Source organism: Condylostylus longicornis, unplaced genomic scaffold, assembly GCF_029603195.1.
Source record: "Condylostylus longicornis isolate FDR11 unplaced genomic scaffold, ASM2960319v2 ptg000040l, whole genome shotgun sequence".
In the NCBI taxonomy this organism is placed as follows: domain Eukaryota; kingdom Metazoa; phylum Arthropoda; class Insecta; order Diptera; family Dolichopodidae; genus Condylostylus; species Condylostylus longicornis.
The window spans coordinates 7,479,922-7,504,862 of NW_026578009.1; the positions used below are offsets into that span (position 1 = coordinate 7,479,922).

General features: G+C 24.6%; 1 protein-coding gene across 6 annotated transcripts in view; it reads right to left on the bottom strand.

The window, feature by feature from the left end:
• Nucleotides 1–7,783: 7,783 nt before the first annotated feature.
• LOC129609563 (zinc finger protein rotund) overlaps nucleotides 7,784–24,941 on the bottom strand; it is a 143,158-nt gene continuing 126,000 nt past the window's right edge. For 3 of the 6 annotated variants that reach the window (XM_055521546.1, XM_055521543.1, XM_055521547.1), the window contains exons 7-9: nucleotides 12,878–13,559; nucleotides 12,584–12,820; nucleotides 12,193–12,500 (exon numbers count right to left, since the gene is read on the bottom strand). In XM_055521546.1, coding sequence (XP_055377521.1) covers nucleotides 12,193–12,500; nucleotides 12,584–12,820; nucleotides 12,878–13,559 — 1,227 coding nt within the window. Of the gene's footprint in view, nucleotides 7,896–12,192; nucleotides 12,501–12,583; nucleotides 12,821–12,877; nucleotides 13,560–19,079; nucleotides 20,134–24,941 lie in introns of those variants that run through there. The other 3 variants (XM_055521549.1, XM_055521544.1, XM_055521548.1) reach the window with 3 other exon arrangements.

The following is a 24,941-nucleotide window of genomic DNA, read 5'->3' on the forward strand; positions in this document are numbered from 1 at the left end:
TCAACAAAAACTATGCATGTGAACAGCCAAAGTAAAAATATTAAGCATATTTTTTAAAAAATATTTTAGAAATTTGCTAAAAGTGAACAATATTTTCAAGGTTAATAGTTCAATTAAATAATTAAAAAATTTTATTGCAACATGAAGAAATAAAAATATACGTATATATATATATATATATATATATATATATATATATATATATATATATGTACGTATATGTATATTTTACGTCACTTAAAAAGACATGCTTTTCTAAAAAAAATTTTAATAACAATCAAGAAAATAAGAAAAAACGCTGCTGTTCGTGAATATTCCAAAAAAAGAATGACGCTCAATCAATTTCGAATAGGATTTTTAAAAAAAAAAAAATTTAATTTTTCTTTTTAATTTTCTATGTTCTTTATAGAATCGAAACTTTATTAAAATGCATAATCATAAATTTTTTTCAAATACCACTTTTATAATATACGAATATTATATAATACATGTATGTTTATACGTGTATATTGTAGTTATAGTTGTACATTATGAAGTGCATGTGTGGCTTTTAAATTCTGTAACAAATCTCTTATACAATATGAGGCAACGTAATTTGGTTTGCAATATTTGGAATTTATTATATTACTCTGTAGACTAATTACAGTATAAATTTATATCCCGACGTATAAATATTATTGCCTTATGGCGAACATATTTTTGCCATATCAAAAAATTATTGAATTATTGTCTACAGTAGTGCTGGTCAACCTAGGAGTTAAATTAACAAAAATATTATAACTTAGTTACGATATTACATTGATTTACATGAGTATGTTTTCTTTTTTTTAATTGGAAAAAAAAACCTGGCGCTTTAATTGTTCAACAGAAAACACACTTAATTATTAATGCATGCGAACGATATTATGGAACAATTGAAAATGCGAAAATGTTTGGTTAATTAGCAAAAGTATCTTTATTCGTATTTACCGATTTGTGTTCCTAAATAATATTATCATAATTTTGAAATGCTTAGGTTTAATTATTTCTGTTAATGATAGTATAGAACATTAAATTTTCTGAAAAAAAAACAGAAACTAATTGTATGATGTATTATGCATCATACAGTATGATTATTAATTACTAATAATCATACATGTATAGAGTGTAATAATTTACTTCACACAATAATAAATAATAACCAGAGCTCAAGTAGACATGCAGTTTTTAGTTTTGCAACTAAAGTTTGATCGTAAATTAATTGTGTGCATTGTAAATTACTAAATTGCTATCAGTTTGTAAAAAATTACAAACTGTTTGATTGCTTATTTACATGCGATTATACAGTTAAGTATGTGTGCGCGCTAGAAATATAAACCTTTCGAATACAAATAAGCAATCATGCAAAACTAAGAATTGCATGTCTGTCAGAGCCCATAACATTGGTTTATGAAAAAAAAAGGTTTATCATTGCTGAACTAGGAGATTGTTGCTTTGTGAATATCCATAAAGATTTTATTAGAATAAAATTAATATTTCTGTTTTGTTTTCTTTTTGTTTTTTTCAAGTAATGTTGAAAAAATGTTACCAAATTAGGATAAAAAATCAAGGTGCTCAATTATTAATTTTGAATTGGGTATATAAATGTATGTTAGTAAGCATATATACACAATGCAATTGTGGATATATACGTACTACAATATTGCGTTTAAATATTGTTCAATTGAATTATTAGCGTTTAATGAAATTTTGTTTTTGTATATTAAAAAAAGAGAAGAAAATCAAAATGTTTCTTGTGATTTATGGTCAAGGTAGACATCTTTTTAATTTTTTTTGCTATTTTTTCTAAATTCAATTCTGAATTCAAATCTAGCAATATGCATAACATGAAATTATTATGGAAAGAATTTTTTTAACTATTATACTATAAAAATATTGTAAGGAAATTATTTAAAATTTGGCTAAATTATTCAAATAAATTGATTGCTTATCAATTAATTAATTAAGAGCATGTTAAATTATGTTGGAAGTTTTAGGGTTAAAAATAAAACAATTCTCTAATAAACTCAGTGTTTTAAATTAAACTGTTAGAAACAAAATAGATGACTGCAGAGTTTTCCAAATTTTTGAAAGTTTCTTAAACATGAAATAGGTAGATTTAAAATATATTAATGTCAGTGTTTATGGAGGTGGTGTTATATTTAATAAATATATAATAAATTTTTATTTATATAAAATAAAGTCTCTTAGTTTGTTTAACGTTCTACTGTTCATCTATTCTGTTGAATCCAACAAAACATTGCAACATAAAATTGTAAATATTGAGAAATTCAATTTTTTCATTTTGTTACAGTTAATGTCAAAAATTATGTAAGGAAAGTATGCATGAAGGTGTCAAACATACTCAGCATGTTGGACACCTTTTTCTTTATAAAAATCATAAAGAATTAAAATATCGTATGATTTATTGAATGAACTATTTTTGAGTTAATCTTGATCAAATAATGCAAATAGCACAAACATTTCATATGCATAAATTTTTGATTTTTTTTTGTTTCAATTTATAGAAGGGTTTTGTAAAGGAGCTACAAGATGTATTACATTTGTACATTGTGAATTTGAACACGACAATATAAAATGCTTAAAATTCAAAGTCAAAAATATGAACTCATGGATTAATAAAGTTGGCTCAAAATAATGGTTTGTGAAGAAACACTCTTCCTTTCAACAAGTCAAAATACTGCTTTTAAAAGCAATCTATGTACTACATTTTTAAAATCATTTTAATTCATATATAAAAATATTTCAAAAATTGCATACATTTAGGATGAAAAAAAAAATCCGAACAGGCAATAACATAATGCACGAATTTAATAACTAATTTGTTGAGGAGGTGGAAAGAAAATTTTCTTTTAACGAAATAAACTATTTATTAATAATATCTAATAGCTGTTAAGGTTTCAGACTGTTGCAACTTATTGCATAGAAGAAAAGTGATATTAAAAATTTGAAAAAAAAACTGGTATTAAATAGCGGCCATTGTTTCATTTTAATATTTAATTATATGCTTTGCAGCGATAGAAGAAACCAGCATAATTTCTTTTCTGTATTTGCAAAAACTGACATTTTTAGGAGTCTGAGGAGGTGTAATTTTTTGAAGAGGGGGCAGAAATAAAAATTTTTTTCTACGGGAATAAGCTACTAGTAATTTTTAGATCTAGTAACTTTTAAAGATCTTTTTATATGTAAAATTTTAGTTGTCTATCTTAAAGAGTGTGGATGCTTTTCAAAGGAGTCTATAGACGGACTGACATATTGGAATTAATTAGCAATTTTTTTCAAATATTCTTTTGGAAAAATACTAAAAAAACCAGATGTGTTAAATAAATTCTATAGTGGCATACGTTGATATGTGTTAATTTCTGTTTGAAAACTGCATTATGTATCGGCAATTATTTAAGGATTGAAATACGTTAGATGGGAAGTGTCTTGAAAAAGGAGGTTTTAAATATAATCGTGTGGTATATCGTTGGACATTTCGAACTTTAGATTCTTCAATTTTTGGAAAACCGATGCTGTAATTTATAATTTTTATAAAAATTCAAAAACCGTAAATTTCTTAAACAGAATTCGCATATTACCCCCTTGTTAAATTGGTGTAGGTGCCAAAAAGAACACCAACAAACCTATAGAGCAAAGAAAATATATTTGTGTCTTATGTTTTCAATTCGATTTTATATTATAAGTTTTTATTTTAAAAAATATTTAAATTTTTGTTGGCAACAATTTCTAATTAAATATATTTAATATAACTTTATTTTTTTTCTTCTTCCAATTGATAAACGGATGGTCATAAATATTTTCAAAGTATTAGTTTCATTTCTTTCACATTAATTTAAATAAGACCGCGTAGGTGTCATTTCACATATTTATATTGTACTCATAGGTGGTGCTGTTTCACATATATTGAAATAAACAGAAACTATTTTTGAATTTTGTTTTTTTCTTTTAGTGCTTGTGTATGGCATAAAATAAAATTTTGAATTTAATATTTGAGGCCAATTACAATTTGCATTGATAATGTTTTTATACCCGTACGAACGTATGTTCGAAGGGTATACTAAATTTGCCTTACCGTTTGTAACGCTAAGAAATAACGGTGTTAGATATAGACTCAAGTGTATGTTTTTGATCAGCGTCAAATTCTGAGTTGATTTAGCTTTGTCTGTCCGTCCGTCCGTCCGTCCGTCCGTCCGTCCGTCCGTCCCAACGATAACTCAAAAACTAATTGAGCTAAGTTCACCAAATTTTCACAAATGATTTATTGTAGTAAGTGCCAGAACCCTATTTAAATTGGACATGATCGGGGTACCGGTTCGGGTAGCTGCCATACAACTTCAAAATTTATTTGGCTATATCTCAGAAACTATAAAAGTTATGGTATTGAAATTTCACACAAACGAATATATTAGTAGGGCCATTATGCCCCATAAAAGTCGTTGAAATTACTTGGCTCCTTCTGGTACCTGCCATACAACTTCAAAAGTTATTTAACTATATCTCAGAAACTATAAGAGCTGTGATATTGAGATTTCACACAAGTGAATATATTAGTAGGGCCGATGTGTCTGGTAAAAGTCGTTGAAATTACTTGGCTCCTTCTGGTACCTGCCATACAACTTCAAAAGTTATTTGACTATATTTCAGAAACTATTAAAGCTATGGTATTGAAATTTCACACAAACGAATATATTAGTAGGGCCAATGTGTCTCATAAAAGTCATTGAAATTACTTGGCTCCTTCTGGTACCTGCCATACAACTTCAAAAGTTATTTGACTATATCTCAGAAACTATAAAAGCTGTGATATTGGGATTTCACACAAGTGAGTATATTAGTAGGGCCGATGTGCTTGATAAAATTCGCTAAAATTTCTTGGCTCTTTCTGGTAGCTGCCATGCAACATCAATAGTAGTTTGGCACAACCAGTATTTTGAATAACACATAGTACTGAAATTTTGCATAAATTAATATGGTAATACGGCAACTTAAAGTCATAGTCTGCCCCATAGTTAGTTATGGCACATTAGTTATTCGCACATAGGATAACAAATTCGTACGGGTATCACAGAGTTGACAAGGTCAACTCTATTTTTTTCTCGTTTTTTTTTATTTTTGATTTTTGTTTTTAAATTTTTGAACTCTTTAGAATAGTTTTAATTATTTTCATTTAAAATTTGCTAATTAAACAATATTTATGTGAAACAACTGTTTTAAAAATTGTCGTAGTTCTAAAATAACTCCATGCAAAATAGAAACTCAAATTAAATAATTTTTAATTTGGTATTCTAGGTCAATTTTAAGAACCCTCTTAAAAAAATTAAAATGTTCTCATACAATTTTTTTTTTGCTTTTGAAGTCATGTAAGATTCTGCTTTTATACCTTGATGTAAAGTCTAAGGGGAACTGTTAAAATGTTTAAATGAGGCTTGATCATCATATTATGTTTTTTGATAGTTACTAATTTTCCAAACTGATAATGTAATATAACAAAATATTTTTTTCGTTTATTTGCATTATTTTGCGAATTTTACATTCGAGTTGGATTCCAAAAACACTGCAACCTTAAGTGAATTATAAAACAACATGGTTGTCTTATAAAATGAAATTTGAAATATTTTAAGATTTGATTATTTTGTATAAAATTAACAATTGTGCATAAAATTTCGTATTATTAAATTGTGTGTAAAATGCCACATGAATTTCGAGAGTAACGTTGTTGTAAAACATAGAGGGTTTATGTATCATTGCATTATTTATGTATAAATGAATATGCTTTCATTGCTTTTGTGTTTAGAAGAATAAATATTTAAAATTTGAGGATATAAAACAAAATATTTAACTAAAGTTCCCTTTAATAATTGTCTACACTGTCGTTGTTTTCGTATATAAATTGGTAAGGAAATTCACATGCAGAAATTTTCTACAGTTCATGTAGCAGTTGGTATTATTTTTGTTTCAAGTATTATTTTCTTCGCCTGAATTTATGCAAAATTTTAAGTAGTTAAATTTGTCAGTTAATCTGACAACAATGTTATTGGTATGAGAAAGTTATATGAAAATGATTATTACATGCAAATTTTTAAAATTTTTCAACTTTTGAATTTTTCACTTACATAAAATTTACGGACTCAAATGGAAATTACAAATATAATTATTATACTTGTCTTAAAAAACGAAATGTTTAATTAACTTGTTTGATTTTTCGTAAAATCCTTAATTTGCTAGATTCTTTTTTAACTATACTAAATGCATCATATACATTAAAATTTAACAAATACGCCATTATATTTATTTTAATATTGTTTTTTAAAAATGTATAGGAAAATATTAACCTCTTTCCTTTTGTTTACTACTTTTTTCCCCCTGTTACAAATTTTACATATATAGTTATATTATTTAAAAAATCACGGGCAAAATCCGGATATTCTGGCATTGGCCATTTTTTTTTTTTAGTAATTTGGAAATAGTCATTTTGAGTTTTGTTCGAGAAAATTGGATATAAGTTGGGCATATTTGGGGAATTGAACAATATCATTGGATATATAATAATGTCCATGAACAACTTTTGATTATTGAATTTTTGAAATATTGGTGTTTTAAATTATCTCAGATTATTACAGAGTAAAATTTTTTTATACCCTAAAGTAAAGAGTATATTAACATTGGAATTAAGTTTGTAACTACTTGAAAGTGTGCGATATGAAAATATATATATATATACATATATTCTTGTTAATTGTAAAAAATGCGTTTATTGAGGAATGTCCATCTGCTCACTCTTCTGTTCGCTTGATTATTTAGAGACGAAATCTACAAACACCATCAAACATTCAAAGAATGATTTTTTTCTGCCCAGGACAGCTGCGGTTGCAATTCATTCAATTTGAAGAACAGGTTCGAATAATTGCTGTACAACAAAAAAAAGCTAATTTTAGAAAATTGTAAAACCAATAAGATTAGCTAAATAAAATTGACATTAATTTTGTTTATTTCATCATTAATAAACTTTTTGTACAATTGTTTAACAGGTTCGAGGAGCTACCACAAAGCCTTGCAAGCTAATTATTATAATATGGATATATGGTATAATTCAAGTGATTAAGTTCGACTGAAATTTTTTTTTCATATTTTATACCTTAAACATGGTATAAAGAGATTAAGTATGCTGCTATATTGATCACTTAAGCCTTAAGCAAGGACAAAAACCATTTTAAATTAGTTAGAAATTTTCTGTAAAAGTAAAAGATAAAAATAACAAAAAAAAAATTAAATTTAATTTTATATTTTTTTTTGTTTTGTTTTCTGAATCAATAAATTTTTATTTTCTAATTTTAGTTTTGATATTTTTATATAATAATAAATATGTATACTTAAATTTACAAATATTTATTAAATTGTTCTGTTCTTCACTAAATCTTTATCTTTATTTGAATCTTTCAATATTTTCGTTATTTTTTGTTTTAATTTTGCAATTTTAATTTAATTAAAATTAATTTTTAAATTTATGTTTTTTTCTTTTGTTTTTTAATTAATTTCTTAATTTATATAATTATAATTATTATTATTTTTTTTTTCAAAATTGAATTTTCTTTTTATTTTATATTTAAATATTACTTTTTTATTTACTTTTTAAAAGTTTTATCTCTAAAGAAAAAAAATGTTATTATTATTTTTTTATTTATAATTAATATTTAATTAATTGTAAATTTTTATTTAAATTATTTTAATTTTTATTATTATATTAAATTTTATTTTTTTTTGAGCTCTGCGAGATCACAACATTCCATTTAGACAGACACACACAAATAAGATAACAGATAGATTACAGAGTAACTATAAAAAAATTTATTTACCTGAAAATTTAAAAAAAAAAAAGAAAAAAAAAAATATGAACAAATTTTGTTTTCAAATATAGTAAAAAAAATATTTAATAAATTTTTGCAACTTATTGTTTTTTTTTAAAAATGTTCAATGGAAATTTGTTGTAGCATAGCCAAATTTATAATAATATAAGTAATGCAAAAAATATGATAACAGTATAAATTTTTATCTGTTATGAGAGTCTGTTAATTAGTTTCTTACCTTAAAAGTAATACCCAAGTAATACCAACAACTGGTCAAAGTGTGGTATCTCGAAAATTAATTTAAATAAAAATTTCTTGAAAATCGCGGCTTAGCCCAGATAGACGTACATTATCGGTTAGAAGTCGACATATGATTCGATCACAATATTGCTCCTATTTCAAGCAATAAGGTCGGTAAGAACATTATTACTTAAAAATATTTTGATTCTGCTTGAAATTATTTAAAAATTTTTAATAGTGTTAATGGGTAAACATGTAATATATGTGAGTATTAGTATGGGCCACTCGAATTTTGTACGTTACCTGCTTACAAGAAGAAATGACATTTTCAACTGACTAAATCATTTGTTTTGTTTTGACAAATAATAAATTTGTATGGAATTTTATAAATTTACATCTATGATTGAGAGCTCTTAAAATTTTTTGAATAGTCCCAATAGAATATATTTTTTCCTTGCAAGCAAAATTATGGGTCGCATTTTGAAGTTTAAGGGACCGCATGCTGCTCATGGGCCGCACTTTGCCGAAGGTTGTTGTGGAGCAATAATATTTAAAAGTTATCGATATTTGGATTTAATTTTGATGTTTAGATGTACTTTTAATACATAAATATTTAGGAAGAGTGTATTCTTACAATTGCTACTAAGGCATATACAATTTTTGAATTATGCCTAAATTAGTTTTTTCGCAGAAGTTAATTCACCGATTGAGTTAATATGAAGAATTTTTTTCTTATAGATGTTTTATTAGAATAAGAAGGATCATAGGATACAAAGAATTTTGGCAATTAAACATTATGAAATTGAAGGAGACAAGAAATATTTAGATTTTCAGAATTTTCTAGTTATTGTTTATTAATGTGCAAGTAAACCATACACTAATTAATACCCAAAACAATTAATTCCAAAAGTGTCTATTAATTGTATAAACGTTAGTGTAATAATGTTCGTAGTGATTCTCACTATATGATGTAATATATCCATGGCCACTATTCATATGACAAAAATTATTGATACAATATTTAATTTTTTACTTTGCGTTTGAATACTGGCCTATTATGTCTATGGTACCTTTATGGGAGGTGATTTAGTTAACAATATTATGAAAGTTAGAAACAAGTAAACCATATTAATTTTTGTCTTACATTAATTAATTGAATTTGAAATAAAAATATTAAAATTAAGTCTTTTCATGAAAATAACATGATCGTAAAGTACTAATAATAGTTAATTGAGAATTATAGCATCTAAAATTAATAAAAAGTAAAAATAAGTCTTTAAAATCGCGAACTTTAATAAATGGTTTTTTGCTTTAGCTCCTGCATCACAAAAAAAATTTTCAACAATTCATGATTTTAAATACATAAAGCTCAAATCATGGAAAAAATTAAAAATTTTTGATTCTCGAGACGATGATATGTTGTATTGTACTCATAACTAAGTCACCCTATTCCTAAAATTTCGTTTTTATAAATTAATTTTTGTTGCAAAAAAAAATTATATATAACCCTATTTGGTTTAAAATCGTAAATTATATATTTCGTCCCAAAAACAACTTTCATCGAGGGATTACTGTATTTACAATAAATTTGTTATTCAAAAAAGAGTCTGTTATTGTATTTAAGAAAAATAACATGGGTAAATGGGAAAATAATAAAAATGGGCATCAATGTAGCGTCGATGCAAAAAAAAAGTTGCTGATGCTATACCGATGTGATGTGTTGCTGATGCAATATTATTTTGACATTTTTGGACCCTTTCGAAATTATATGTTTTTTGGTGTTTATTTTGAAATGGTTTTGTGTAAAAATATTAAAATTATTAACAACTGGAAATTTATTAAAAAAATTCTTTTGATTTCAATTAAGTTTTTGGAGATTTTAATATAAAGAAACATTTACAAATATTAATATTGCGTGCATAAAGAAATAATTAACTTTATTAGTTTTTGAGTTAAAATAATAAATTATTTACTCGTCACCTTCCATTTAAAAAAAACTTTGCATCAATACAAAATCACAAAAAAAATTTATGCTGATTTAATATGATGTGTATTTTTAAAATTTTTAGACACCAAACTTTAAAGTATGACCGTATTGATGCATATTAGTATATGATTCTTACATGATTACATATCGATGCTACATCGATTACTTTCCGATTATACCCTATCTTTTTTACAAAATTGACCATGAAATCAGGTTGTATTTAAGGTGAATGTTATTGTGAATAATAATAACATTATTATAACATTATTGTGAATAATAATAACATTCACCTTAAACTCTATGTTATTATGAAAAGTGTTTCAGATATTACTCCGAAATTATTTTAAGAATATAGAAGAGTTCAAACAAATCATTCTTAAAAATTTAATTTTACATATTCAATTAGCCAAAAATGTGCATTTCGAAATTTTCTTAACAATTTATTATCCATTGAACATTTTCAAAATAATTAATTCAATAAATATCATGTTAAATTATAAATATGTATGCATGTTAATCGCTATTTATAATTCATTTTAATTAATAATTTTTTTTTTAATTATTTTAAATATTAAATAACTAAATATATATATTTATGTATTTAATTAATAATATTAATATATTGTAGAAAAAAGCCTTTTAAATCATTATAAATTATTATTTATAATATAATATTAATATTCACATAATATTATTGGACGGTTATAATTATATATAGTAATTAATTACATAAATTAATTAATTAAATAAAATAATTAACATAATTATTAAAAGCCTTTTTTTTCATGAATTTTTACACTAAAATTTTCTTTTCATAATTAATATAGTTGTAATAATAATAATAATATAATATAGCTATAATAATAATTAATAACATCTAAGAATACTTTTATGTAAAGATTATACAAAATTATATATTTAAAATATTTATATATTTTATTTGAAATTAATTCAATTATGGTAATAATGACATATGCTCTATATGTATGAATGTAAATATGCCGAAAATAATTAATTAATTATTAAAGATTTAAATATAAAAAAATAATAAATTAATTTACAATAAATATTTTACAATTATAAATACTATTTTTTATTATTAGAATTTTAATATTAAAATAATAACTAATAAAAATTAATAGAATATGAAAATTAATTTACAGCATTTCGCTAAATTATAATTATTTATTGCATATATAAAATATTATTTTATATTTATATTTACATAAATTATGTATTTGGTGAAGGGTGCTTAAAGGAAAATTTAAAATGGAATTATTATGTATTAAAAAGAAAATTATAATTTGAAAATAATGTCAGTATAATATAATATTAACAAAATATCAGTAGGAGCTATGGACTTTTTCAAGTATTCTTATAAAAGCTAATACGTGGCTATTATGCTGCTGGGATTTTAAATCAACATTTTGTTGCTATATGAATGATTATACTAACATGGTATTTGACATGGATCCCTTATGAAACGGGTCTGTCAACATTAATTATTAAATAAGTCATTAATTACAACACGTTTTTTAATTTAAAAGAGTGCTGTTAGAGCAAATAAGATCATCGAAACTTTATAAAAGAAAATTATTTTCCATTTATACGAGTATATTGGTAGTGGTTAAAGTCAATTATAAAAATTTGAAATTTCTGATTTAACTATATTAATTAAATGAATTGGAAAATTCGAAATTTAATTAGCAATTTTAATGTAACAAGCACTTCTTGGTCTTGGGGATACTAAATTTCAAAATATTTAAAACTAAAAATATTTTCTTTTAAACAAAAACGATTTGTGTTCAAAATAAATGCTGCAATTTAGCTATATTCACACATTTGATATTTAAGTTATGTATATATTTTGTATAATACATGAATGTATAATTAAATGTGTATATAAAATCTAAATTATTATTACATACTTAAAAATAATTTTTTATATTGTGAAAACAGAAAATTTTATAATATTCTAAGAAAAATATTTTAATATTTCCCAAAATTATATAAAATTTTTTATTTTCACATTTTGTTTTTGTTTTTTTTTTGTTAAATTTAATTATAAAAATTATATAGTTATCCTTTGTCCTTACCAGCACCAACACTAACTCCTAATAAATGTTCACCAGCCATTAAACCAGCTGGCTGATGGGCATAATTTCTTATTTGATGTAATGAAATTAATTGATTTGGGAATGTATTTGCAGTATTTTGATTGACATTTTTATTTGGGAAACTTATTGCATCATATAAATATGGACGTTGTGCCATTGGATGATGAGCTAAATGTGGTGATACCATAGTTGAATTTGTTATTGGTGTAAATGCTGAATTACTTGATGTTTTTGTAATTGATGATGTATCATAACCGGTTGGTGTTGGACCTAAAAATTTTAATAAAGAAAAATTTTGAATAATTTTTAATATTTATTCTTGAGTTTAAATAATTATATATGTTTGAACTTACCGACTTCATCACGAACAGGTCCTGTACCAGGGTTACCACTACCATCGCCAGGATTATGATGTGATTGTAAAGTAGCATTTTGTTGATGTTGAGAATTTAACGGTGGGAAATCATGATGATTCTGCTGTTGTACATGTTGTTGCTGTTGCTGTTGTTGTTGCTGTTGATGCATAACATCATTTATATTTGCTTGTGAATCGGGCGATACTTTTGGCCAATATGAATGTTCTTGTCCAACTAAAATATTAGTATTAAATAGGATTATTATTACTTATTTTATTATATTATTATTACCTCCATTAGGATTATTATTACTATTATTTGTAGATGTTGTATTATTGCTACCGTTACCAGCACTATTATTATTACCAGCTGAATTTGATGTTGTTGTATTACCATTTGAACCACTACCTCCATTACTGGTATTATTAGCTGTTGTTGAATTTCCACCACTACCAGTAACAATTGGTGGACGTTTATCAGTACGTTCTGAATGCTTTTGCATATGTTTAGTCAGATATGTTTCTTGAGTATAACTTTTACCGCAATACTGGCATATATGAGTTTTTAAATGTTTTGATTCTTTATGTTTCGGTATATGTTCCAATAATGATGGTTCATCAGTAAAACATTTATAGCATGAATTACATTTATATGGTTTATCAGTTTGATGGCATCTGGAATGTGATTGTAAATTTGAAAGTTGAGAGAATGCCTTTTGACAGCCAGGATGTCGACATTTATATGGTTTATCACCGGTATGTGTACGAATATGCTGTTGTAAATGTGATAGCTGAGTAAATTTACGTTGACAAATTTCACAACGATATGGTTTTATGCCCAAATGTATGCGAGTATGTTGAGATAAATAGGACGAATTTGCAAATGCTTTCGAGCACTGTGAACATTTATATGGTTTAGCTTCACGCATATGAATTTGTGTATGTAATTGTAGATCAGCTTTAGAACTAAAAATCTATAATAGAAAAAAAAAATTTGTTTTTTGTTTTTAGTAAAAATATTATTGAAATTTATTTTATATTAAAAAATTATTCGTAAGGAATAAAAAGCATTATAAAATCAAAAAATTTTATTAACGCAAAAGGTGTGATACAAGACAAAAATTTCGTTTGAATACAAGAAATGGACAATAAAATAGTCGAACTGAATAACTATAAAATTGGGCTTCTTCATGTAGAGCGTGCCAAACAACTATTCATTAATCGATGCGAAGTTCAAAAGAATTTTATTTTAAATGAATTTCTGGATTTTCCTTGAAAATGTATAACTTATTTTAAAAATTTCGAATAATTTTTATTTTTAATACGTTTGTATTTGGTGTAAGTTTTAATTGTGCCTATAAAATATTTCAGGGAATACTTTTAAGTATAAGTATAATGGCTAAAATAATCTATGTAATCTACGTAATTTAAAATATTAGGAAAATTATATTATATTTAAGGCACTCCGAATACTGGAATTTGTATAGAATTAAAATTATTTATCTAATTGACAGATTAAGAGATGAATAGGAAAATTAGCCATTTCAGGAAACGAAAATTGACAATATTTTGCAAATCTATATAAATTGAAATGTACATTATATGTTATAATTAATAATTGATAATCATGAAAAGGAAATTAGATTTATAGTACGATAGGTCTTCGGAAATAAGAAATATAAATATGGGCTTTATAAAATTAATAATTATTGTGAAGGGAAAACTTTATAAATCTTTCTTTTTTAATTAAATTTTTCTAAAAGTGATAGAGTTTATATGAGAGAGTTCGGGTCTGGACCGGGCCAAACAGGTCATGAGAGGCCGAGCAAGTGTGACGGGCTTGGGCAAGAGATGGAATATTAGTATCGGGGATTTAAATAGATTTCTCAAGAGAATCGGGTGGCTTAGATAGGCCACCTATAATCGTACGCAAAACCGCACATTTTTGCTAATTGGGTTATTTTGGCGGCTAAATGCCACGATTGGACAATCGAATTTAAATAATATGAAGTTTTTTATTCATAAAAATTTCTACATTCATAAGCAGCTTAGTAAATTATCCTTGTTCACATTCTAACTATACTCGTAGTAATTAAATTTTCTTAAATAAAATTCAATTTAAACTCTCTTTGTTAAAAGTTTAAGATTTTCTTTCATAAATAGCAAAATTAAATGAAATTCAATAAAATTTTTTTAAATTTAATAGAATTAATCGTTTAAAATTCATTTGTAAAAATAAGAAGGCGTAAATTTCAAAATGAAATTTTCAATTTTGTAGTGAGGCAACAGCAATTTAATTTTTAATTTTCATTTTCATAAAAAAAGCGAATGCTTAAAAGAAATTCAATTTTTTTTTATTGGACAATATTAATAGTGCCTTTTAAAAATTCAAGTATTTAAAAATTGACTTTAAATCAATTTTTTATTTGTGTTTTCTTCGCGAACGTTGGTTTTTTTTCTCCTTTTCATGTCTTCCAATAGAAATGAAAGAGAAGTTTTTCTGTTTTTTTTTTCACTAAAAATTTATTATTTATTCTGGTCCTTAATTTCATAATTTTTTTTAAAACTTTTACTTTTTTCTTTTAGTAATTTTATTCTATTGATGTTTGAAAATTTATTTTTCAATAGGTATAACAGATTTGAGTTAGGGTTTTGAAGAGAATTTGGCGTTTTCCGAATATGAGTTTTTTAAAGATAAAATAATAAAAAGTTGTTTTAACCTTCTCATTAAAATGTTTGTTTAAAGAAGAATGGAATTATAAAATTGATATATTTAAATTGATTTTATTTTACGATATTTAAATTACGGTCATTTTATTTAGTTTCTTAATATTTATATTAGTTTCCATGTGATTTTTAATGGTTTTGCTTAGTAACCAAAATCGATTTTTCAAATATCATACTTTCGGGTTTAATTTTAATTTTCTGCAAGAATTTCCGAGTTAAATTTTTATTTTGTAAAAAATTAATAATATTTTCTTAAGAAAAATGCAAAAATCGTATTTAAAAATGGAACAACATGATTCTTATAATATTATTTATTATAAATTATAGTCTATACAAATTTGAATTTAAAAATTTTTTAATAATAAACAAGGGTAATTCGATTATCGTATTTGCCGAAATGGAATGATATTATCAAAAAAATTGATTATTAATTGGAACATATTAATGTACCACTTAGTATTTTTCCAAACTTAAAAATCGTTTCACTTAAATCGAATTACATTGTAAGGCCCTACTCTGGAGAATTACAATGGTTCCAGTTTGAGCACAAAAATTTCAAATATAAATAATTTTGTTGAAGCTTTCTACTCTTGAAATTAATTCTTTACTCATTTTAACATAAATTTGTTAAAGCACTAAAAATGAGAGCAAAATTTATCATAATTATTATCATAAGTGAAGAGAACCTTTTCAACAATTCTTTGTTTTCTCATTCTCTTAAACTCTCAAATAATAATCTTCAATTTTTTTTAGTATTTCCCTTATACTGTTGTGCTGTTGTGTTCTATATCAAAAGTCGTATAGTTTAGCGTAATATTTTTTTAGCGTCAAATTTACTTGTAGTTGTTGATTGAATAATGTAATATTGTATATACATATTGTACATACTTATGCCCAAGTATATAAGTATTAAAGCGCTATATACATAATAATTATGTATTTAAATTTAATTTTTTTAAGTTTTTTTTTTTTTTATCGATTGAACCCTTTTATATTTTTTCCATTAGTTACGCGCTTTTATTTCATTTTTGTTTTATTCAAATTATTTTTGTTGCTATGTTTTTTTTTCTCTTTCTGTCTTTAACTCGAAGATACATTAAATTTTTTTTAAACATTTTTTTCAAGTGTCCTTCTTGGAGTGAGCATTGATTATGACCGCTGTTTTTCTTCTTCTTTTTTTTTTTAAATATTAATTTGGTTGAGAAAAAGGGTAGGTATATTGAGAAGAAATTTTTGTTCAAAGGCAAATAAGTTTTGCGTGCAACTTGACACTGCTAGATTCATTAAAAGAAGAAAAATTAGACGAAAAAAAGAAATAAAAGAAAAAAAAAAGCGGCGATTCAAAAAAAAAAATTAAAAGCTGGACAAGACTCAAAAGAAAAAAATATAAAAAAAATTAAATTCCATGAAGGATTCTTGCTTGTATATAATTTTTATATCTTTTCAATAGATAATTATTTTTGCTTTTGTTACTGTTGTTGTTGTTGTTGTGAGATCTTATACGTCCTTTTTCGTTTATTTTTATGTTTTTTAATTTTTCATTTTGTAGCAGTATGCTGGAAGTCTAGTGAAAAAATTTAAACTTCATATTAAGGAGTTTTATTAATGAAATATTAAAGGTTTCACTCTTGTACAATGTCGTTTTACTCAGACTGTGAAAGAAAGTAATGTAAAAATCATGTATTTGAATAATGTAGTATTTAAGTGAGTGAAATATTTTTGGTATTATTTATTTGGATTTTTCAAAATAGGGGAGGCTAAGTATGGATAATTTAGGCATTTTGATATCAATTATTTTGAAATTCGTGTAAATTAGTTCGAAGTTTACAAATAATATTGACAAAAATAGTATAGAAGTAAAATAAGTTACAGCAAGGTTGATATTATTTATCTCAAAAATTGTGAAAGAGGTCTATTGCCAAGAAAAAATTGATTGAAATTCAATTTTTTACTATTTGAAACCTGAAGTTGAAAATGCAAAATTGACATGTATATACGGCAATTCAATATGTTTATATGTTTATATACTAAAATACTTATTAACTATAGATTAATTTTCCGAAAATTTTGTGAAAAAAAAAACACTTATGCTCTACTGAATCCTGCGTAGATTTACGAAGTTTTAATTAGATAGCTTTTCGTCCCAAATATAGATTGAAAATAATTATAAATAATTTTCTAATACGATACCTCTTACCCTATATAAATTTTATTTGTTTTATAGATTGTTTATTAAATTTTAATATTTGAGTGAATAGAGATTCTTATTCAATAGATTTATTTTTTATAAAATAGTTTGTTTTGAAATTTTTTATGTTAGTTATTAAATTAGTTAGTTAGAGAGGGAAGATGACCAATAGGTCAATAGTAGGCCCATCGGCATCCTCACTGCGGTACACTTCTCTTTGCTTTGAAAAAGTTCAGCAGATCCCCGAGAGCTCCTCTAATTCATCGAATCGATATCTTGGAAAAAGTGCCATCTCCCGTTTTTCAGAGCAAGGCACTTGTTCGCAAAATTTACTATGTTACTAACTTCAATAACTGAACTACTGGAGGCTAGTATCTAACTAATCGAAACTCAGAGACAAATTTCTTTAAATTTCTTTTTTACAGATTTAAAAAATTTTTTTAAATATTCATGTATATACATACGTACATATGTATTTATGTACGTATGCATATATTATAAATGTATATAAATGTTATAAAATACTAGTAAATTAAAAAAAAAAAGTATTGTGTAGAAAATTTTTATAATATTAGTATACCGTTATAAATAATTAGTGAAAAAAGATGAGTGTACAAGAGAAGAAACAAAGAAAAAAATTGTGAATGGCTAGAAGAGAAAAGAGAGAAATTATACAAATGAACACTTTACCCGCGTAAAAAAAAATTTTATTTAAAAAAAAATGGACTTTTTTATTTTTATATTTTTGTATACTTTTATATTTATATAAATATATACGTATGTACGTGATAATGTACACATTAAAAGCTACATAAAAATGGATTTTTATATATTTAGTTTTGTTTTTTAATATAATTTGCGCTTGCCCTTCGAAAAAACAAAAAAAAAAAAATTTTTTTTTATTTATACCCACCCCTTTAGTAATGTACAGCCCTTCTATGTATACAATGTATTCAAATTCCTTTAAGCAATAATTTTGTTTAATTTTTTATTCCTCATTGTTTAAGTCTTTTATCAAAATGTATAGACTAAGTAGTTTATGGAGTAAAATATTTAATTTAGGAGAGGAAAAAAGGAAGCTAGTTTTTTTCCTAGTGAAATTTAAGACAAGAAGAGAAAACAAATTTCTTTGATTCACTTGAGTCCATTTTCAAAAATTTAAATATAATTTGGTTAGATTTTATACTCGTCTATATACAAATTATTTTCTAAGAGTCAGAAATTAAAATTAATATATAAAAAATATTTGCATATCAGAATTCACAAGTATTAAGAAAAAAAATGAAAAAAATGAAAGCAGGGTTTTGAACGCTCTGGAATCTCTGGAAGTACGGGTGCAGGATTAGATTGAGTATAATGAAATTTACTGGTTTCCAAAATGGATCCAATTTTCATAAAAATCCTTGATTTAACATCATCTACAATGAATTGATATTATGCTAATGACATAGTCAAAAACCGTATGGTTTCACTTTGTACATAGTCAAATGAATAAATAACTATAAATAAATTTATAATTTAAAAATATTATTTTTAATAATATTATCATCTGTCACTAATAATATTTGAATTAAAATACCTTCGGATCTTTAATATCTTCATCATCACAAAGAGAATTTTCATTATGTTGTAAAATACCACTACTTGTAGTTGATGAAATACTTGGATCACCACCACCAATACCATTATCATGAATTTGTTGATGATGATGATGTTGTTGCTGTTGTTGTTGTTGTTGTTGCTGTTGATGATGATTATGTTGTTGATGGGGATTTGTTGTTACTGTCGTTGTATTATGTTGATTATGTTGTTGATGATGATTATGATGATGATATGATGAACGTGATTTTCTTGATCTTTCACTACCACTACTAGAACAGCGTGTTGATGATGCTACTATACCATTACCATGTCCCGATGTTAATTGTGTTGTATTAATTGTAATAAAATCATTTTGTATTAAACCTGTTCCTGTACCTTTAATTGTTTCTTGAACTAAACAAGAATTACCATTTGAAGTCTTATGATCATTAATATTTAAATTATTTGTATTATTCCCTGTATTTGATGCATTTGTATTATTTGGAATTGTTCCATTTTGATGTAAATATTGTTGTTGTTGCTGCTGATGTTGATGATCCGTTGTATTAGCATTTAATAAATTTGTTGTTGGAGTTACTGTTATTTGATTTAAATTATTTGTATTATATGTTAACACTGATGTTCTTAAATCAGTTCCAGCTGCTGCTACTGTTGCAGCTGTTGCCGATGATGATGGTGTCGTTGAAAATACACTTAATGGTCCTAATGTAACACGTTCATTAATACTGTTACGTAATTGATCAATAGAACGATGAACAACATGACTATATTCACCATTTGGTATTTCACCTATTAATGGTGAACTATGATGATAATCTAAACCACCACCAATTGGCCGATATTCAATTAAACGGCCTTCCATGTTTTTGTTTTTAGAAATTTAATTTATTTTTTTTGTATTTTAGTTTTTATTATTTTTTGATTCACTTTTTAAATTATTTAAATCACTAAGTTGTTAATTACTTTATTAGTTTAATTTCTTTTGATAGTTGTGTTTTTGTTCAAATAATTTTAATAGTTTTTGTTGTTTTCTAAAATTATATCGAAACTAATTATTAAAATGACTGTCCCTTTACTTCGATTTTTATCATATTAGGCAATTCTAAAATGTTGTAATGTGGAAATTTCATTTCATATTACATAAAATGTTTTTAGGTCTAAGAAAATTCCTGTGAATAACAACAAAATTAATATTGGCACAATGAAATATAATTAAGACTTTCATTTTGTATTCTCTGGTTTTCAAGAGAAGTGAAGACCAGTAATTATTATCATAATTTTGGCATCTTTTAATGTAATACACTGCGCAATTAATAAAAATTGCTTTTTATAGTTTCATTTTGCTTCGTAAAATAATTTTCGTAAATTCCTACAAAATTCTATTAATTGGCCATAACTAATTATTTTTACAAATATTTCTAAGTTCTAAAACATTTTATTGACTTAAAAATATTTCATTATTCACAATAAATAAAAAGTTTTTAATTAAAATTTTTCAAGAAACAAACATAGATTCGCCCAAATATATGCAATTTTTTTATTATTAAAATTCAGAAAAATTAAGAAGTCTAGTTAAAAAATATGAAAAAAGAGGCATTTTTCATATTGATTTTATCTTATATAAAATTTTAGGTACTGCTGGGGTAAAACGAAAATTTTATCTTTTAGATTAATGGACATTTAACTGGGAATTTGATTTTTGTTAGTAACATAAAGGTGTACATTAAACAATACCATTTTAATTTTGAAATTCATTAACAGTTAGATGCAATATAAGAAGAATCAATTTAAAATATATTACGCAAATCCGAAAAAAATGATTGAATTACACAGTCAATTTGGTAATTATCTAAAATAAATCTATTTGTACAAATAGGAGGCAAATATTTCAATTACACTTAATTTCATAATGTGAATGTCATCTAATTAGGATAGTTTGTGAAGAAAATAAAATCAATAGGTAATGCGTAGCATGCTTTATTTAAGAAAAATAGTTTTCAAGCAATTGCCACATGACACAACCACAATTCTAATCACAATTAAGAACCACGTAAATTTTTAGCAAGTTTTAAATTAAAAAAGAGGAAGCTATACCTTTTTCTGATATATATCAGAAAAATTAAAATATTTTGGAAAAATTTATATTAATGCTTATGTAAAGTATGAGACTAACTGTATAATATCAGAAATCACATTCTATGTATAAGATGATGTTTTGTCGAACATCTAATTCTCTTTTAGTATCAATAGATTAATGCAAATTTTTAATGAAGTTCATTTCTAAAATTCAAATATATTGCCTACGAAATAAATAATATTGCCTACTTGATGCCAATATTTAGTCACATTTAATGTATATCAAAATAGAATAATATTTTACAGCCAAACAAGAAAAAAATCCTCTCCTTTATATTGTAAGATTTTTACTTATACTTAAGGCAATAATAATTTTTATTTTATTTTCCAATTAAGAAACTAATTTTAAACAATTAATCATTGAAATTATTACTATATTTTCAATTATCTTTTTAATTATTTTAAAAAATTTATAATTCTTAATTCTTTTATAATTAAACATGTTCGATTTCAATTCAATCATAATCAATCAATTTAATTTTAATTCCTTTTTCAAATATTTTAATTTAAAATTAAAATTTTTAAACTTTGTAATCAAGTAGCTGGTTATTTACGATTATGTATAAAAATTTTGTTTTAATCGGCTGTATAACAAAAATTGACAACTTTAAATCATATTAATTTCTACGACTGTCATATTGAACATGTGTGAAACATTAAATTATATTTGAAATATTGTTAAAAATATATAAATCTATCAATTTTAATTGACATATTAAATTATAGTTGTGATATTAATAGTTGAATTTTTGTATATATATAAGAAATTATGCTAGTATTATTATAATTGTTATTCATGTAAGTTCAGATTATATAGTATAATTGGCTAGACATATGGTATATAAAAAATTACTTGAATAATATTTGTAATAAATCTAAATTGAATGATTTTAATTAAAAAATTAAAAATTAAATACTAATTGGCACGATTTATAAGTACGAAATATGTGTTCTGTACAGCTTTGTTTTAATATATTATATTTATACAAGTATAACAAGTAAAAATTTTAACGCTTTAGCTTTAAAATTAAATTATAGTATTGAATTTTGTTTTGCTAATTAAGGCTTTAATGTGAGTCCTTCATTTTGGTTTTTAGCCAGTAAAGACATCACATAAAATCTTATTTATTAGAAAAGTTTATTGACTATATTCAAGCTGACAATCTTTAACTCCAATGTAATAGATCATGTTCTCAAGTTTCTCAACATCTTTATGGCGTTAACAAACTTTTAACATCTTAAGACTTAGTCTTTTAGCCATCTTAACCAAAAATACTGCCAAGACAAAATATTCAGTAGGGTAAATATTTTCTATATCCTATTTTATGTGCATGCTTTCTTATATCACTTCCGCACAACCGAATCACCTAAAAAATTTCTTATATTTTGGCACTTTTTATATATCTAATTCCTCTAAAGGCGATAACCATTTCAACTACCCGATCATTCCTCTCACTTTTGCCCTTGGAAATTCATGAATTTGTTCTCCATTTACCTATTCTTAATGATGCACAGGTTTATGATTAGACAGTTGCTTCAGTTATAATAGCGTATAACAGATCAAGGAAATTTCTTTTTTTAATAGCTCATGGCAATTTAATCTAAAATGTAAAATTTTCATTCTAAAATAAATTTTAATAACATAATAATTTTTAATATAAAAAATTTTTTCAACCTTATTGAATATTGAACTTACAAGAGCTTTTCTAACATCTTTTCTACGAGTTGTATGGAACAAAATGTAGAGCACAACATTGTTGGTGACACTATTGCCTAATTTCATAAGAGTGTAATTTGGTCTTTCTTATTGCAAATGGAATTCATGCCAATGTCATAAATAACATATAGACAAACTTTTATATTATAATTTTCTCTTATTTTCATTACTGTTCAATTGTATTTTTAATTGCCGTCATCTATAATATTAAAATAATTCATTTTAGCAAAAAAAAAATAGAAATGAGAACGAGAAAAACATGTTGAATGTCTAAATCTGAATCATAAATCACTTGTATGAATCGAAAAGAAAGCAACAATTCTCTTTTTTCTTATATTAAAACCAATGGGTTACTCATTTTAAGCGTGTCTCTTCCTTCCAACATAAAAAAAGTAGAAAAGTTTGAGCAAAAAACCAAACATAAACAATGTTGACTTTTGAGTTCGTTTGTACTCGCAATTTTCTTTTCTTGTAAATAAAGAAAAAAATATTTTTTTTTTACACATTTTCATTGAGAAAAACAAAGAAGGAATAAAACAACAAAACAAAACAAAACAAAATTAAAGAGAAAAAATATGTGTTTTTCTTTCTCTTATGCTTTTTTCTCTTTATATTTGTTTTCATTTTTCCAATTTATCCACACACATTATTAGCAAAATAAGAAAAAGAAGAAAAGTGAAAGAAAAAATAAAAAAAGTCTTGAAGTCTTAAAGAACACGAGGGGCAAATCAAAAATAGAAAAGAAAAAAGAATTTTCCCACGTTTTTCTTTTGTTTTCTTTCTTCTCGTTTAGTTTTCCCATTTTTCACTGTGATTTAGCAATTTAGAATATTTTTTTTTTCTATTTAGTCTTCTCCGATTTGTTTTTGTTTTTTATTTGTAAATTGAATGTTTTTATAACTTGAACAGTAAAACTAAATTTAATTTGAAATAATAATATGAAAATAAAATTAGTTGAGGAAAATTTAAAGAAAATTTCATGTTTCATTCTAAACGATTAAGCATATTGTCCTCTAAAGCAATGCTTATTAATAAAATTGTTTTGTTCGTTAATTGATTGTTAAAATATTAATAAGAACATGTACCTAAATATGTGATCTATGAGTTATAAGAGGTGGTCAGAATCAAGCTCACATAATTCACAATAGTATTATTACGCCACAGTGGGGGTTGAAAAGCACGTTTTAAAACAATAAAAATAATATCGGTTTTGAAATTTTAAGTAAATATCCCAGATTTAAGACGATATGCTTAACCGATTAAAATAATAACGACCTAACTATCTTTCTGAGCCTCAATGGTAAAGTATTATCTATTAACTTCTTATTATAAATTCTATAATATAAAAAAAATATGCGCATGTTTGGCAATAGAACTCACTTGACAATATTAACTCTATTATTATTATTCTATTGTATAGCTGTGATTATCATACAATTGTCTAGGCAAAATGTACCTGCATCCGTAAATAGATCAAAGAGAAGGAGGTATTTCTTAAAAATTTTTTCATATCTCTGAAATAGAGCTGGTATAGCTTGGCTGTAATGAAAATATTTATTAGTGAATTGAGTGCGGTTTAAAAGACTATTTCTTAAGCTTTAATAAAATTTTCAATATTAATTTTTATTTAGAACACTTGAGAACACATTGTTCCTATTGCATTAATATAATATTTATGACAATTATAGTTAGCCGACCATACAAATTGTACAGTATTACAATTGTGTGTTTCAAATAAAAAATATTTTTTATATATCAGACGGATTGCTTAGACGCAGCATCAATTGCCAAGCAAATTAATATTACCTGAAAACGTTGAAATAATTATCGCTTAGACGCACAAGTATCAGATGTGACTATCAGATTGCCTAGCAAAATCGTCATCATTTGATGAGATAGAAAAAGGAGGATAACTGAGAGTTAGTGAGAGTCAGAGTTTTTTTAGTATTGCTTATGAGTTTATTAGTATTTACTAGTATAGAGTTT